The sequence below is a fragment of the Pseudorasbora parva genome, chromosome 1 (assembly GCF_024679245.1).
Source record: "Pseudorasbora parva isolate DD20220531a chromosome 1, ASM2467924v1, whole genome shotgun sequence".
Taxonomy (NCBI): Eukaryota; Metazoa; Chordata; class Actinopteri; order Cypriniformes; family Gobionidae; genus Pseudorasbora; species Pseudorasbora parva.
This window is the reverse complement of record NC_090172.1, coordinates 13,046,215-13,063,359: the sequence shown is the minus strand read 5'-3', so window position 1 is coordinate 13,063,359 and position 17,145 is coordinate 13,046,215. Positions and strand designations below refer to the sequence as shown.

General features: G+C 37.4%; 1 protein-coding gene across 7 annotated transcripts in view; it reads right to left on the bottom strand.

Annotated features, from left to right (window-relative positions):
* Positions 1-17,145, bottom strand: part of LOC137048043 (probable E3 ubiquitin-protein ligase HECTD4) — a 128,087-nt gene that overhangs the window by 74,116 nt on the left and 36,826 nt on the right. For 4 of the 7 annotated variants that reach the window (XM_067426058.1, XM_067426205.1, XM_067426132.1 and 1 more), the window contains exons 10-25: positions 16,921-17,034; positions 14,609-14,749; positions 13,969-14,198; positions 13,576-13,718; positions 10,841-10,911; positions 10,599-10,704; positions 10,236-10,356; positions 7,726-7,854; positions 6,708-6,832; positions 6,444-6,597; positions 5,346-5,434; positions 5,047-5,251; positions 4,838-4,957; positions 4,421-4,525; positions 3,183-3,346; positions 128-373 (exon numbers count right to left, since the gene is read on the bottom strand). In XM_067426058.1, coding sequence (XP_067282159.1) covers positions 128-373; positions 3,183-3,346; positions 4,421-4,525; positions 4,838-4,957; positions 5,047-5,251; positions 5,346-5,434; positions 6,444-6,597; positions 6,708-6,832; positions 7,726-7,854; positions 10,236-10,356; positions 10,599-10,704; positions 10,841-10,911; positions 13,576-13,718; positions 13,969-14,198; positions 14,609-14,749; positions 16,921-17,034 — 2,263 coding nt within the window. The remainder of the gene's footprint in view (positions 1-127; positions 374-3,182; positions 3,347-4,420; positions 4,526-4,837; positions 4,958-5,046; positions 5,252-5,345; positions 5,435-6,443; positions 6,598-6,707; positions 6,833-7,725; positions 7,855-10,235; positions 10,357-10,598; positions 10,705-10,840; positions 10,912-13,575; positions 13,719-13,968; positions 14,199-14,608; positions 14,750-16,920; positions 17,035-17,145) is intronic. The other 3 variants (XM_067426281.1, XM_067426363.1, XM_067426501.1) reach the window with 1 other exon arrangement.

The window sequence follows — 17,145 nt, the reverse complement described above, 5'->3', positions numbered from 1 at the left end:
AAATTGTTTTCGTTACTTTTGTATGTGGCACTTCTAGTCCTCCATACACTTCAAGATGCAAGTTAAATTGTTCTGCTATCGTAAAAGAGCTTTCCACTCATAGGTAGACTCCCTGTCATGTACTTACTTGATGCTGGGGCGAAACTGAGGCCGGGCTCTTCCAGACAGCTCCCTCAGGCGGCCCATAATGCCCGGAGGTAAGTGGATGCGGGGAAGCTCACAGCAAGCCCCCGGCATTGGGCCTGGAGGGGGGGCGAGGATGTCTGAAGGATAAGTGAACTCTCTCTCCTCATCAATAGTTAAAGGTAGGGGAGAAGGAGACGGCGTGAGAGCAGGAGAGATCGCACCATTAGCCTCCACCTGCCACTGACACCTTACAGAGAACAAGAAGCAAAAAAGATAAGAACCAAATATAAGCAGGGCTTTTCCAAAGAAATGAATACTTTTATTCAGGAGGAAATTTTATTCAGCAATTAAATTGATAAAAAGTGAATTACATCACTTAGGTCACTTCCACAGGAAGCCAGAGAAGCCAGACCCTATCCGATATTTATCTCAGTAAAAATTCCGTAAACACAGTGTCGTCTAAAGTAATATCTGTGTACACACAAAACCACTGAAACCGACTATGTAGTATTCATGCCAGTCCAGTAGGTTGCACTGTAATTCTGCCACAGAGATGCACTAAAACGAAGAAGACGACTTGGAGCATGCGCATGCGGTGTCTGACTTGGGTCGAGATGTGGGGTGATGGCATCATCATGTCACAAAATATACAGACTGGCTGTACACATGAAAACGCAATGGTGTCATTTTCAGATTTATCCACTCTGGGTCCTGGTTTTTAAAAAAAAAGCAGTATCAGGCTCCCAAAACGGACGAAAACGCAGATACAAATGTTTTGCGTATACAGCTTAACGCGCTTCCGTGTGTAAAGACATTTGTAATGTTACAGAAGATTTATATTTAAAATAAAGGCTGTTCTTTTGAACTTTCTATTCAAAGAATCCTGAAAAAAGTGACATTTAAAAAAAAAAGTTTATTTAAATAGGACAAATAATTTTTTTTACAATATTACTGTTTTTGCTGTATTTTTGGTCAAACAAATGCAGCCTTGCTTAAAGGTGCACTATGCAACTTTCCGTCCACTAGAGGTCGCCCATTCAAAAAAAATGCGTAGTTTGATGACGCAAAGTTTGAGCGCAGCATCTTGGGACATGTGGTCTTCACCTCACAGCCGGTGGAAAATAAGATTCGGGCAGAAATCATGTTCATGCATGCGTTTATTAACGTTACTGTAGTGTAAAGCAGAGCAGGACCAAGGGTTGTGGAGCTGAGCACAGCTGCTGGAGCGATTGTTACACAAATACCACCTCGCGAGCACCGGGACTTTTATTATGACGGGACGGGACACATTCGCCGGGACTATTTCCGCTCTTCCGGTTATGATTTTGAGGTAATACAGCTCTTTTTATCATATTAGATACATTTAAGTGTGTTGAAAAGGATGTTATGACGTTACTCTGTGCGTTCGCTCGCCGCTGCTGTGACTTGTTCACACTGCTAAGAGTAAAGCGCTCCTGCCAAATAAAACCCGAAACCAAGGGTAGCGCAGATATGACGCAATTGACAGGCGACTCCCTCAGATGCTATGCTGAAACATCCCGGTCCTTAGTTAAAATAGCAATTTTCTCACAATTTACAAATAGTTGGAAACATTTCGGATATTGTAGGTACTCAACTGAACAAAATATATACCACTGGCCTATTGTTTTTTTGATATTTTACTGCAAAAATACTACATAGTGCACCTTTAACATAACAGAATTTTGCCCTGTCCACGCAAACACAGGAATTTTTAAAACAGCAGCTTTTTCTTTGAGGTTCGGCTGTTCGTCAACATGCAAACAGTATCTGGTGACTGAAGCAAAACTTTTTGAAAGCTCCTGCCAGGGTGAACAATTAAAAAAAAAAACTCCAGTTGTAGTGGTGTCATGTGGACAGTGAAACTGGAGATTTTGGCTGGTTACGTCAAAACAGGAAACAGCAATAACCTTTTTTCCAGGCTGTTTTGCATTTTCATGTAGACACAAAAAAAAAATTTTTTGAAGGGAGGGAGGAAATCAGTTTATAAAAAGACCCGTTTACGCGTGGTTTAGGCCTTTTTTAAAAACATTTGGTTCAAAATAATGAATTCTGCTAAAAGACTGATATTATTACTGATATTACTTACAATAATCAATTTATTATCAAGGGTAAAAATATTTATTTTTGGTTTTTTGAAAGTTGTGTTCATAATCTTGAGCTCAAAAATCCGAGTGGCACTTTGAATGTTCATGACTCTTCTCGGTTACACACACACCACAGAAAGTTATATGTTAAGTATCTTAAAGTACAGTACGTTCAGGTTTTTACGACTCTTGAAAGCGAGCTTTCACACTAAAGCTTTTGGCATGGAGTTAGTTTGATGTGAGAATTATGTTTATTAGTTGGCATGAAAGCATTTTTTCATGAAAAAAACTGTGATCTGGGAAAAGAGTCATGCAGGAGCCAAGAAAAGGGATGAAAAAGAATATAAAAACGACCTAAATGACTGGCTTGGGCCAGATAGTAACTCTGTAAAACCAGCTACTTCCTGAAGCTTATATTTGCTGGATTTTCCAAAAGGGTTTTACTAATGTGACACAACTTAGTACTAATATAAAATGTGGCATTGAGAACAACCTTATATTAGAATGTTTAAGTAGAGCAGGTTAATATGTCAGGGTCCTGCCACAGACTGATTTATTCTTGGTTTTGTGTCAGAGCCCTGACACACATGTATTGTCTCATCTTTGTGTGAGTGTGCAGCTGAGTTCCCACGGGCTATTCACTCTTGTCTGTGTGATGCATTGTGTGTGCGAAGCATGGTGTTTGAATCCTGACACTTCTGTCTAGTTTGGTTTCAGATCAGTGTCACGGTTCGGGCAATTCATGCTCCATGTTTTGTCTCTTGTGAGCCCTCAGGTTGAGTGTTCATTCACTCACCACGCTCTCTTGACTCGTGTGTTTTTGTCGAGTGCCTGCTCTGTGTAGTTTTGGTTTGCTTTTTCTTTTCTTTTCCATCTAAATAAAGATTTCTGAAGTGCAGCTCTGTGTTAAGGTCCTCACTTGAGGCACCAAACATAATATAATCAGCACACCTCTGCAGTAGTTTGGAGCAGAGAAGGTCATGGCAGGCCTCCTCCTCTCGAGTGATTTCAGGGCCATTATAGAGAATGCGTAGCATAGCGCAGGCCAGCACCGATAAACCCAGAGCTAGATCAGCCAGGAAGGGCAGCCCACCAGACACATCCTCGGATGACTCCTAAAATGAACATAAGCCAAGCAAGGTAATTAAATTTTTGCCATTTCAGTGTCTTTTTATTTTAATATTATTATCAATTTCCCTTTAGACTTTAGTTAGTATTAGTCTGCAATGCCTTTGCTCCACAGTGTCTTTGATGACCACAAAATAAATAAAAATAGCTCGGCAAGTGTGCATTCTATATCTGAGGCTTCTTCATCTGCATTCAATATCAATAACACTTCAGATTATTGTTGCGTGATGACTAAGATAATCTATTTTGTTAACACGTTTTTTCATCACATTTCAACAGTCTTTTCATAACATTTTCGTAAATGGAATACAATAATTTGAGTCAATTTTCAAAATCTCTTTTTAAACCTTTCACATGAGAGTTTAATATATTCTAGCTGACCAGTCAGGTTAGGGTGACTGTTATTTTAGAACATTTCACCTTTTTATTATTTATTTGGCGATGTGTCACACTGCAGTTACAATAGTGCTGTATAACAGATGTGTCGCTTTTATTTTGTTTTTCCTTTTGTATTACAAATATTCACAAAGTGTTAGCTGTGACATCAACTACCTGATATTCCGATTCTTAAATACGAAATGTGTAAGTGAATGTGTATTGTCAATACATTTTTTTTTAGTGATCATGTTATATTAGTTGATTTATAACATGCAATATGCGATGTAAAAATGTTATTTAGCATTACATTAGTGTATTTTACAAACTATAAATGTATTGTTTTGCTAGTACTCACGTGTATTTAAATGTCTGAAATCTAAAATAAACATTATGTGGTTGAAAACACGCTAAAGCAAATTTGAATTTAACAGTTGATCATGTGACGCACTAATCACACCAGTGTGATCACACGCATCTAGGGTTAGAGGGGTTAAATATGTGTTTGTATGTTGTTGTTTTTATTGATTTGGACCTTTGGCTGAAATAAAGTAAATAGTTTTAATCTAAATTTCTGTATATAATCCTGCAACCAAGATATTTGTAGAAAAAACACATTTGATGAGCAAAGTCAATGAACATCTAATGAGCCTTTAAAATTTTCTTTGTGAATGTAAAGGTAGTACCTGTGCTCGGACAGTGCACGAGAAACCCCACATGGCTTTATCTGGGGTATTGTGCTCACGTCCACTTCTCATCTCAAAAGAAAACGTCACAGTATCTCCTTCCACCTGAAAAAAAATTTTGTTTGCAAATATTAAAATGTGCACTCATTTTAAAAATGTTAATATTGCTGTTATCAAAATCAGCTAAGAGATTTTAGCAAACAGATTGTGTATGGAGAGGATAAAATTTACGACATTAAAAGTCATTTTACTTCATCAAGAGATCAGATAATCACACAAAGTGGACTGTATACAGGTTTTTCCATAGAAAGCAAGGTATCAAGAAAAAAACTATTCAAAAATATGTTACTTTTAAATCTTCTTTATTCTCTAACACCAAGTATGCCATCCGATGTTATGGAGTGTGCTTTTCCTCACCTTGACCAGATCTTTGGGCCATCCGGTTCCTAAGACACTTCGGCTCCCATAACCCATGGTGTTGCCGCCATACTCGCTCACTTTACGACTATTTGTGTTGGGCCCGGCATAAATCACCAGCTGAATAACGAGAGTTTATGAGCATGCATAGTCACTGTCATTCCACTACGAATGAGAGCAGAAGTTTCACAGAATCGAAAAGTTCAAACCTTGTCATAGTCATATTGGGAGGAGCAGCGAGGGTCAAAACGGAGGTAGAGACAGCGAGCACCAGGTATGTGCACTGTATCTTTAAATTTGTAGTTGTCCCGCACTGGATGAACAGTTTCGACTGTTTTCCCAGCGGCCCATGGGGCAGGGATCTTCAGGCCTGTCAAAAAGCCTGGCTCCTCTCTCTCTTCCAGAATCTGGAAACTGAATTAAATACAACATAATTTTGTGTTAGAGCAATCTAAATGATTTTGTCCAATAGTTTCAAGGATAGATTGAAATAAGCTTTTTTTTTTACCCGTCACTTAAAGAGGGTTGATTGGAACCTTGATTTAGAGGGGAATCCTCAACAAATAATGGTGAATGTGTCTTTAGCAGCAAAGCAGTCTGATGGATAGAGATACATAGCATTTACAGTTAATAATACCAATAGTTTATGATTTTAATTGTGTACATTTGTAAATTAAAATAACAAACATTAATGGAAAAGCAGAGCCTTTTCAATATATTTTAAATTTTAAAAAAATCCAAAATGTGCACTACAGTTTGGGGGTCAGTATGATTTATTTTTAAGAAAGAAATGTATTATATTGTATTAATGTATAATGTATTAAATGTATTATATACATATATATGCACAAAAACATTTCTTTCTTAAAAATAAATCGTACTGACCCCAAACTGTAGCGGTTTTTTTGGGGGGGGGGATTCAACAAGGATGCATTAAATGGATCCAAAGGGACAGTCAAGACATTTATGAATGTTACAATAATTTAAAATAAAGAATCCTGAATGTTTCTCCAAAAATATGAAGCAGCACTTCATACAGTACTTTGAAATGTTTTTTCCACATTGATAATAAGAGATGTTTCTTGAGCAGCTAATCAGCATATTAGTATGGTTTGAAGAATCATTTGACACTTACTGGAGTAATGATGCCAAATATCAGCTTTGTACCACAGGAACAAATCACATTTAAAATATATTACAATAGAAAACAATTTCCTGATATTATTGTTTTTACTGTATTTTGATCAAATAAATGCAACCTTGGCGGCAGTGTACAATATTGACATTGTGCACTCTATCGATTAGAGCTGGTTAATAAATTGAATATTTACAATATCTTCACTATAATTGGGCTGGTGAAATATAACATTACCAGCTGTGAATTCTCTTTTTTATTTGGCCATCACATTTCTTAAAGTCTGTACGAGAATGCCAAGATATTTAGAGAGTTTAGATTTCTATATAAAATACTGTCCAAATTATGATAAAATTATTCCTTCAATTTTTGTAATAAAGTAAAGTAATACAGCAAGTTGAACTAATTTCACCTTGCTGTACAATCCAAAAATCACTAAATATTTGCATATTTTCAGTCACACATACACACCTGACTAGTATATAGGACCAGTTGGACTAGCTGTGGCATGAGAGCATCAGCTAGTGTGAGGGTTTGTAGGTTTGGGTGCATCAGTGAGGTCAACAGAACCGGCAGCAAATGACCCAACATGGTGGCCTTCGTTACCTGTTCCAGTCCCCGCAGCCTTTATAATAAAAAATAAAGAGTATAGAAAGATCACAAGTAAAATAAAGTTCTTATTTACATGAACATACAAACAAAGCATCATCATAAATATATAATATTCTAATGCACCTGGCCTCTCGATCACTGATGCTGCTGTTGATAAGGGAGCTGGTGACTTGCTGAAGGGTCTCCAGAACCTCATCACATCCGACCAGGATTTTAGAGGCAAGTGAAAGGATGCTCGTCTGCAACTCCTGAGGGGAACACGTACATTCAATACACACGTTTCTTTGAGAACATCTAAAGCTGGTACAGAACCCTTGTGAAAAATAATTTTACATATTACAATAATAACATACTTAAGGGAAAGAATAAGTGTCATTTAAGTGCGTATTGATTCAAATTAAATAAAAAAAACTTTTCCAAATATAAAACTGGTAAATAAGATGGAAATAAATATATATACAAATATTTTTTCAGGTACAGTAGCATCTTTTTATTTAACATGTCTTAAGACATACTACCGAATTTGAATAAATCAAAATGTAAAAATAAAACACTATACAGTCTTCATTGTATGAATAAAATATAAATTAATTGATGATAAAGATACAAAAGAGTCATTTCCTGTTTATTTTATTTATTTATGTATTTATTTACATCTAATATACTGATTTGCTCTGAACTCTTTACGTTCACATAGGACATAACAGACTGTATTTATGTGAAAACTTCACATGATGTGCAGTTTAACATGATTGTGTGTGTATTTGACCATTCAAGAGCAATAAGCCATAAAAGAGAACTGAATTCAGGATCGCATGCACTTGAGAGGATATATAAGGAGAGTCTAGAGACACACTGCATTTTCAATTCTTAAAACATAGCTATTAACAAAATAAATAAATATTTAGTATTTAATATTTTAGAAAACAACAACTAACAAAACAACTATTTGGGGAAACCACAACACACATACACAAAAGCATATGCAGCAATTACAAACCTACACTTTGAGCTACAGAACAGAGCATAATATAAATGAACCGCTTTAATTCCTGTTTGTTCCATCTTTCATGAACGCAGGAGCTGCCGCAAATAGTCCACACTAATCCGAGACCATAGGGTTTTTAAAGGGGATGTTTACCTGTACCTTCATTGTTTCCCCTTGTAGGGAGCTGTCACTATCATCAATGTCATCAGGGTGGAGCAGGATGGTGTTGCTGAGCAAATGGTTCTGCACAGCCATTAAGTAACACAAGCTTGGTGACACTACCTGTTGATGTGGAAGTGCTGTAGGTTAATTAGTGATACAATAAAATGAAACAGACAATTACTTCAATTGATGTTTGAACGTATACATTTAGATGCACCAATCAACAGAGTACAAAAATAACACTAGGCTAGGCTAGCCAAACGTGTGTAAATTTGGCATTTGCAAGTAAATAATCATAAGTTAATGGCAAGGTGGCTTTTTTAGGAACTTGAATGCAAGCACACAACAGAATAGTAAGAACAAAACATCCTGTGCTTGTATATATAAATAAAAAAACAACACTTTTTTGCAGTGCCAATTCACACAGCACCAACAATGCAAACAATCACCAGATTACATTACGTCACTTCTCAACTATTCCATGACCTGACAAATGCCGATTCAACATGTTCAATCTGCTAAAACAAGGGCCGACCAATGCCAACAGACACTAACAGGGAGAACACGCTGATCCAACAAAACCCGACAAGTGTCTGATGCCATTGGTCGGTCTGTCAGTTCAGTGTGTAGTGTGATTTGTTTGAGATGATGTCACTATTGGCCTCATATATACAGAATAGAAAATGTTGAATAATTAGTTTGTTATGGGAAAATACTTGAATGAAACATGTTTCATAGTAAGAAAAATGTATCAATTTCAACATCAGTCTAAAGTCATACGAAGAAAATGAACGAATTCAAACAGCATCTCAAAATAACTGATCCCATTTTTCATCCATTCGTTTAGTTATATCCCTTGTGAAAAAGAAGTGTGCTTAATTGTACTAAATGTGAACTTGGACTTCAAGGGCCCTATTTAAACGATCTAAGTGCATGGGCTAAAGCGCACGGCGCAATTGCACTTAGCTAGTTTAATGACAGGAAAAATGGTTGTCGCGCCCAGCGCATGGTCAAAAATTGTTGTCCCTGTTCTCTTAAAGGGTTAGTCCACCCCAAAAATGCAATTGATGTCATTAATGACTCGTTCTAATGTCATTTCACACCCGTAAGACCTCCGTTCATCAGAATCTCTTGAAGCATCGAAAATACATTTTGGTCAAAAAATAACAAAAACTACGACTATATTCAGCATTGTCTTTTCTTCCACGTTTGTTTTCAAACCTCAAATAAAGATTCAAACGATTATGAATCAGCATATTAATTCATGATTCGGATCGCCAATGTCACGTGATTTGGCAGTTTGACACGCGATCCAAATCATTAAAAATGATATAAACAAACGCAGAAGGGAAGACAATGCTGAATAAAGTTGTAGTTTTTGTTATTTTTGGACCAAAATGTATTTTCGATGCTTCAAGAGATTCTTATGAACTAACTGACGTCACATATGGACTACTTTTTTGATGTTTTTATTCCCTTTGTGGACAGTAAAGTGTGCCTCCGCTGAGATATGCTGTCGGACTAAATATAAAATATCTTAAAATGTGTTCCGAAGATGAACGGAGGTCTTACGGGTGTGGAACGACATTAGGGTGAGTCATTAATGACATAAATTTAATTTTTGGGTGAACTAACCCTTTAATGAGTCATAGATGTGTGCTTTGGCCGTAACATGCAATAAGCCAAGTTTACATGGCAGAATTTGCGAGCGGAAAACTGAACGCTTCTCTATTCTTGCTTGTTTGTCATTACTGCAAATAAGTAGGCTAATTCTGATACATGCAATGACTATTCATTATAACGTAGGCATTTCTATTTTTGTGTACACACTAATTATCTTTTACATTTGAATCCTTTAATTTTTTATATTATAAATGGTTGTGCTGCTGCACGTCCTTGTGTGTGTAATAAGCAAAGTGTACGTATGTTGCGGACCCGCCTATAGGCGCATATTACTAACAAGCTCTTTAAATAACAAAAAAAAATACAGAGCTATTGACTTTAGACCACGTTTTAGTTAGTTGATGACGCAGACTATTAAAGTCGCCTCATGAAAATTAACACTGGACGTGAAAATTATAACTGTGTTAGTCTGAAACTAGCAAAAAACACTTGCATCATACACTTGAACGGCAGTCTCTCGTGAACACTCGCACGACAGTCGGCGGAAGTTAGAGATTACGTTTTGTAAAGTTTTAAATATTACACAAACACATCAATTCGCTTCAAAATGCCTTTATTAACCCCTTGGAGCCGTATGGATTACTTTTATAATGGATGGATGCAATTTTATGCACTTCCAAACAGTAAAAGCCATTCACTTCCATTATAAAGCTTGGAAGAGCCAGGACTTTTTTTAGTATAACTCCGATTGTATTCGTCTGAAAGAAGAATGGGTGAACTATCCCTTTAAAATCTTCATAATAACAGAGTAACCAGTCACAATAAAAATGTCTTTGTAAAGTAATTCTTAAATGCACATAAATGTGGAAGTCACATACAGGTACAGTGGACAGAAGCTTCTGAAGGTCTTCCTTGGAAACAGTTTGACATTTGGTGATGAGTAGACAAGATTCTCGCACTACAGTCTTCAAGATACACTGCAACAGTTCATCTTTCAGTCTGCAGGGGAAGAGAGGAGATGACATGACAGAGTGCATGACAGATATAAACAGATAAGGCAGAAAAAAAAAACACAATCCACAGACATTTACAATCCATCATCATCATTTTGTTGAGATAACAAGGGAGAAACTTGTGTCAAAATTATGTAGATTTTTTGTGTGTAATGCATGACTAGTACAGTAAAATACAGTAGTGACTTGACTTTAACTTTCTGCCTGAAGAACAGTGAAACTTTTTACCTGTAGTGGTCATCATCCTCACTACCAAAGCGGTTTTTCTGTAGTTGGTTAGCAAGGCTGTTTAATATAACATCACGTAATTGAGACAAACCACTGTTCTTCTCCCCTGCAGAAAAAAAAAAAAAACATATCACTGGCACTGTTGCTTATCAATATGCAATTGTGCAATTGCAGTGAGCCAGTGAAAACTCAGCTTATAGTTAAACATGACTGTACGTGCATTCTGTATTTGCAATTCTTACCCTCTGTGAAAACAAATTTTAGCAGGTTGTTCAACTCAGATTCACTCTGGTACAAGGTGTTTAAACCTGAGCTAATGAGAATAAAGAAAGAATAGAAAAATGGTTAATATTTATTGCATATATTTAGGACAGTTGCATAAATTCAGGCTTAAAGGAATACACCAACTTGTTGGGACATTGGCTTCTTCACCGTATCCCCAGAGTTAGATAAGTCCATAGTCCATACATAACATTTTCATCTCTGTGCATCCCATAACTCTGTCTGACGCACCCACCACTAGTCTAGCTTAGCACAAAGGCTGGAAGTAAATGCCTCCAGCTAGCCTACTGCTTAAATATAACAAAATACAAAATATAACGGCAAAATATTCCTAGAGAGTTCACTGGAAACACACCTGTTACCATCATCGAGTACTATTGCGTTTGCTCAGAACATTTACCTGAGGATGACTATTTTGGGGAAAAAACAAAAACAAATGGAATTTGCCACATAGACCTAGCCTAGAAATCTAGACACACCCTAGCGGCAGCAAATCTAATCTGCCGCGAGTATCGTCTAGCAACTCTCAATACACTTCTGAGCTGTAAAACCAACCTCTAGTCAGGCCAATCACATTGTGTATAGAGTCGGTAGGCGGGGTTTAACATAATAATGGCAGAGTTGTGCTTGCGTGCTACAAGTAAACACAGAAGCTGGCGAACGGCGGTCTTTCGAATCAGCTTTGACTGCGATTCTGGAAGACTTGAAGTTAAGCTTTTCTCTGAGAAAAGAACAAAGAACGGCACTGAAGTCATTATTAAAAATGGAAGCTGTGTTCAGAGTTTTGCCGACCAGATACAGCTAAGGTTTAATCCCTCAACTAGCCCCGTTTCACCTTCGTTGCTCCGGTTGGTTGTAGCGCCATCCTATTGCGTGCAGAGGGAGTATGGAAAAACAACCGTTTATCCCGCCCCTCGGATTGAGCCCTGTCAATGGTGAGTTTGCAGACCAAAAATCTTGATGTGGGTCTGGCTTGTCAGGCTAACACAGACCATGAAACATGTGCTGAAGGACACAGCCTTCCCATCGGTAGTACAGACAGGACAAAGTGGATCCCATGCGTCTGTGGTAAGCGTTCCGTTATGTTTTTGCATGGCTAACCTCCTGTAGCAGTGCCATTTGCTAGATCTAATGTAACGTTATTGACACTATTACATGAATAGGGTGGTCACTACTGTATAGAAGACAGTTGTTCCTGTGCTTCAGTATCCCCTGTAATGTTAGTATTGTGTTGTCAGGAACACGTTTTGTCACAGTATCAAATAAGTGGTGCTAAAGGTAATTCAGCGTCTTGTCGATCAGCTTCCTAAGTTGGTAACTCCTCATCTGTGTATTCTGGCTTAAAACGATATGGTTCTGGATTTTGGTTTGATACCAAGGAAAAATCCTCTGTGTCAGCCATGATCAACAGTCACGTTCGTTACTAGCTACCTAGTCATGTTTGTTTTGTTGACAGAAGTAACAACGGTGCTTCTTCTCTGGTGCTGCAAGCAAATCACTCGGCATAAGTAGCAGTGCTTCGCCTTCTGAGAATATAGTCCCCAGTTTGTATATGTTTATAAAATGGCACTGTGTCTCACGTAACCTTGTGATTTGTACACACTGAGATTATACACACATATGGTGAATAAGCCAAACTCCCAAAAAGTTGGCGTGTTCTTTTAAGAAAAAGGCATTTTGACAAAAGCCCATAAGAAATTTGTTCATCTTTGGAAGACAAATTAAGATATTTTTTAAAATCTCTCTCACATTCTCTTAGAATATTAAACATATTAAAGGTCCTGTTCATCGCGATTCCATCTTTCAAACTTTAGTTAGTGTGTAATGTTGTTGTTGAAGCATAAATAATACCTGTAAAATTATAAAGCTCAAAGTTCAATGCCAAGCGAGATATTTTATTTAACAGAAGTTCCCTTTCAAAGCCTACAGCGAACGGCCGGTTTGGACTACACCCCTACACTTCCTTCAGGAATGACGTCACTAGAATCGTTTGTTGACTAACCCTCCGCCCACAAGAACACGCAAAATAGGGGGCGTGGTGTTGTTGCTCTCCCACGTGGAGAAGAGCGCGCATTTAGCGCTTGCATCTCCCCGTTATGGTAATAGGCGGGACCTTTCTGGGCAAAGTGCGCTAAGCTGCTGTCCAATCACAACACGGGAAGCGCTGGCCCAATCAGAACTCGTTACGTGTTTCTGAAGGATGGACTTCATAAGACAAGGGAATCATCAGACCGTTTTTAGGACAGAGGAAACAGCGCTGTACAGATAAGTAAATTGTGTGAAAAATACTGTGTTTTTTTACACGCGAAACATGAACTCATGTTATATTGCACACTGTAAACATAATCAAAGCTTCGAAAACATGCGAAGAACGGGACCTTTAAAACATATTAAAGTGTTTATGCAGTCAACAATGTCATCCCTTAAATCCCATCTTTGATCTTTTTGTCCTGTGAAAGTAATTTCTTAATGCCTTAAAATAGCTTGAATGTACACCCTTGTTTCATTTATTGCCTGCTTCCGTTTTATTAACACCACATAGACGGGCAATAATATATATTTAACAAGTTACACCATCAAGCTTTCCTTTTGAGAGAACCTTCACTTTAGTAATATGCATATAATTCCCTTAAGTATATGCACAAAATATCTTGTGGTTGTGGCTCCATTAAACATTTTGTTTTTAGAGATTCACCTGATGGCAAGACACACTTCTCTTTGTATTTCCGGTTCAATCTGATCAGGAGGAGCCATGAGTAACTGCCACAGCAACAGTCCAGAACGCTTAACACAGTCCCGGTTCTGCTCAGAATTTGGATTAAAAAACTGGAACACCACCTGGAAAAACAAAGATTTCTTCTTCAAGTGGCTGTCAATCTATTCACTGCTGATGAACATAAAATTAAACAGGCCATCACTAACACTGTTTTCCAAGTCGTATGTATTACATACAAATTTTTGTATTGCACTTTTCACAATACACATGATTTCAAAGCAACTTTGCAGGAAGCATTGTAATAAAGTCATTCTGTAGTTAATTTACATTTTCTTAAATATTCTAGCAAAACCCCACCAATTATATCCACACCTGAAAGACGACCAGAATGCATCGGATGATGCACGTGTCACCATTGACCATGGCCTTCTCCATGACGTCACATATTGAACTAAAGTGGCAGGCCTCCATGGGTTGTTTTCCTATGAAGGATCCCAGGTGTAAACTACTGCTGGCTGCTAGCAGGTTGAGCTGGTGGATGCACATGGCACCAACATGATGGAGCAGCTGGTTTATCACTTTGGCTGTGTCTATCATTTCTTCTGTGATTAAAGAATCAAATACAAGATGGGGAAATTATTTGTGTACAAATATATGAGCACATCTAAAAAACAACTATGTATAGTACTGGCAAGTGTCCAGTATAGCACAGAAAAGTGACGACTTGTGAAAAGGTGTGCTTAATTGTAATGAAGGTGTACTTGTAAATGTACTGCAAATCTTAAAAAGTACAGTTTTTCAAAAAATATCTTGCCTTGCAGATAATATAATGTTAATAAAATAAAGGCCAGCTATTATCACTGTAGTTTGGTTAGGACATGTTGTAATGTTTTGAATGCAAGTCTCTAAAATGTTTTACTGTACAATATTAAAATCATCCAAAAACTGAAGTAAAGGTTTAGTTGATATTTGTTTAACATATGCATATGTTAGAGATCAAGATTTGAAATACCTTTAGGCTGACTGATGACGTGACTGACGCCAAGTCGTTGGCACACATGATGGAAGGCCTGGTTCCCAGGGTTACACCATTGGTCCATGTAGTCACTGGAGCACGTCCAGATTAAGTTGTTAAGTGCATCATAGCAGGCCCCTAGAACAGTCATGACACAATAAAAGTATTTGTGACTGTTTTTTGTTCATATTTAGATTTTTTGAAAATATATTTTAGTTAATAGGAGTTCCCCTAGCCTAAATACTGTCCCCTAGTGGCTAAACATTTTGATCGGTGTGTAAACAGAGTTCTGTCTTTCTCTGCCTTTGAGAAAACGAGAGCCCAGATGAGCTGATCTTGAATTCTCATGTTATGACGTCATAACAGGAAAGGTTTCCTCCCCTTCCTCTGCTTTGCCCGCCCAGAGAATTAGTAGAGAATGGATTCAGTTTATCAGTGGATGTTAGCTCAGGCTTTATCATATGGATTCGAGAGCACTGCCACAGTCAGTGAGTAACAGTGTTCATTAATTCCGGATCTGTGATCAATGAGTTCTGATGTGTAGCTAATCATTCAAGTTCACACAGACTTTCTTTCTAAATCATTTAATACGTTCAGTACCGCCGCTGGCCGTCTTGATGCATCAGTGAATCAAGCCAGTGACTAAAACCATCAACTTCATGTTGTTTCTGTTAGTAGCATGAAACAAATCATACGATTAAACTATAGAGAGCGATCAAAGAACTCTTTATAATGTTCGGATCTGTCAATCACACGTTTATCTGCAGTGCACACTTGTCTAAACTGCCGTTATAATGAATGACGCTGTTATGCTCAACAGAAGCTCTTACTGTATACATGTCGTGTTAGCTTTGGTGAAAGCATTTTGTGAGAGAAATTACGTTGCAAGGTTCACTCATGTTTATTCAGAGCTGTCAGATACAAACAAAATAAGCTTGCACTCTCAACAACTCGGTACAATAACACTTTCTTAGCACTCTTTCCCAAGCTCTCAATCTCTCTCGACTGGCAGTGCTGCAGCTGCTGGCACCTGACTAAACCACGCTCCCTCCGCACAATCTAATTTCAGATGCAAAAATGTCAGCCAATCACAACAGTGGGTGTTTTCACTGAAGTTCACAGCACACACACCCCTTGAAACAGAGCATTCAAGCCAGAGGGCTATTATTAGTATAGAAAAAATGCCTTTTATTCTAAATTATGATTTTTTTAAATGTAAAAAACATACTAACAATTTAAGTAAATCTCAGGAAACATTATAAAATAATTACAAAATCCATGCCATGGGACCTTTAAAACGTGACTTTAATTGTTTTTTTACATGTGGTGTTAAACTGCTTTAAAATTTCAGCACAAAAAAAAACATGAATGAATGTCAGAAGGTATGTTGAAAGATACAGTACAACCCATCGAAATTGAATTGCAATCTCATGCAATCAGAAAGCAAGTGTACGCCTCTTGCAGTTCAGAAAACTTTTGTTGAAACTATTGTTCATCTGTATATACTGTATTTGTTTATTTTGTTGTGTATGTTGATGATAATGCAAGGAGAGAGTGTTTATAGATAATATTTTAATGCTCACTTGCACTGCGTTTTATTCAGCTCTTAAAATGATTTTCTGAGGTGAAAATGGACGCTTTATATTTTGTGTAAGGTACAATAAACATCATAAAACTCATTAGTAAAGTTTTTGCCATCATTCGGGCAGGGTCCAGTACAACAGGTTTTCATATAGTGGATAAAAGCGAGAAGACATAACATTTTAAATATGCATGTTCTATCACCATGCAGCATATATTTGCAGTTTCAGACATTATAGGGCGTCCTGATTCCTGATACCAAAGAATGAGTTCTTGAAGCTCTGCCTTCTTTGGCCGCAGAAGCTCATCTGCATTTAAAGGGACGTAGCACATGTCTGTTCACCACCCAAAAGTGGCAATTTTAACATACTATAAAAACATAGCTATGGGGTATTTTAAGCTAAAACTTCACATACACACTCTGGGGACATCGTAGACTTATTTTACATCTTGTAAAAAGGGGCATAATAGTTTCCCTTTATGTTTAGCACAAATGAAAACACATGATGAGTCTTCAAAATTTTTGGTCCATTTTCCAAAAGGGGAAGAACATTTTAAATACATTTTATTTTAGGAGTAAGAAAGCAGTCAACAACATTGCATTACAATTCTTTACATCCAAAACATATTAATTCCACTCTTGGTGAATATAGACTACTCTGTCTGAGATTTGTTTAGCTGTGTTTAGTGTGAAAGGGACTTGATTTGTGGAAATGTCTGATTCTTACCCAGTCCGGCAACCTGAGCCCCACGACCCAGAGAACTTCCTGGAGCATCTACGAGGTCTGCACGATTGCTAAACTGACCATCAGCCAGGTTAAACACCAAACTAGATGCCAATACTAGAATAAAACACAAGGGAGTTACTGAAAATGTTACAAAGACATGGAGATGTCGAATAAGGTTACTTTATATGAGTTTACCAAAGGATTTTCATTTTTGTTCCACAGAAA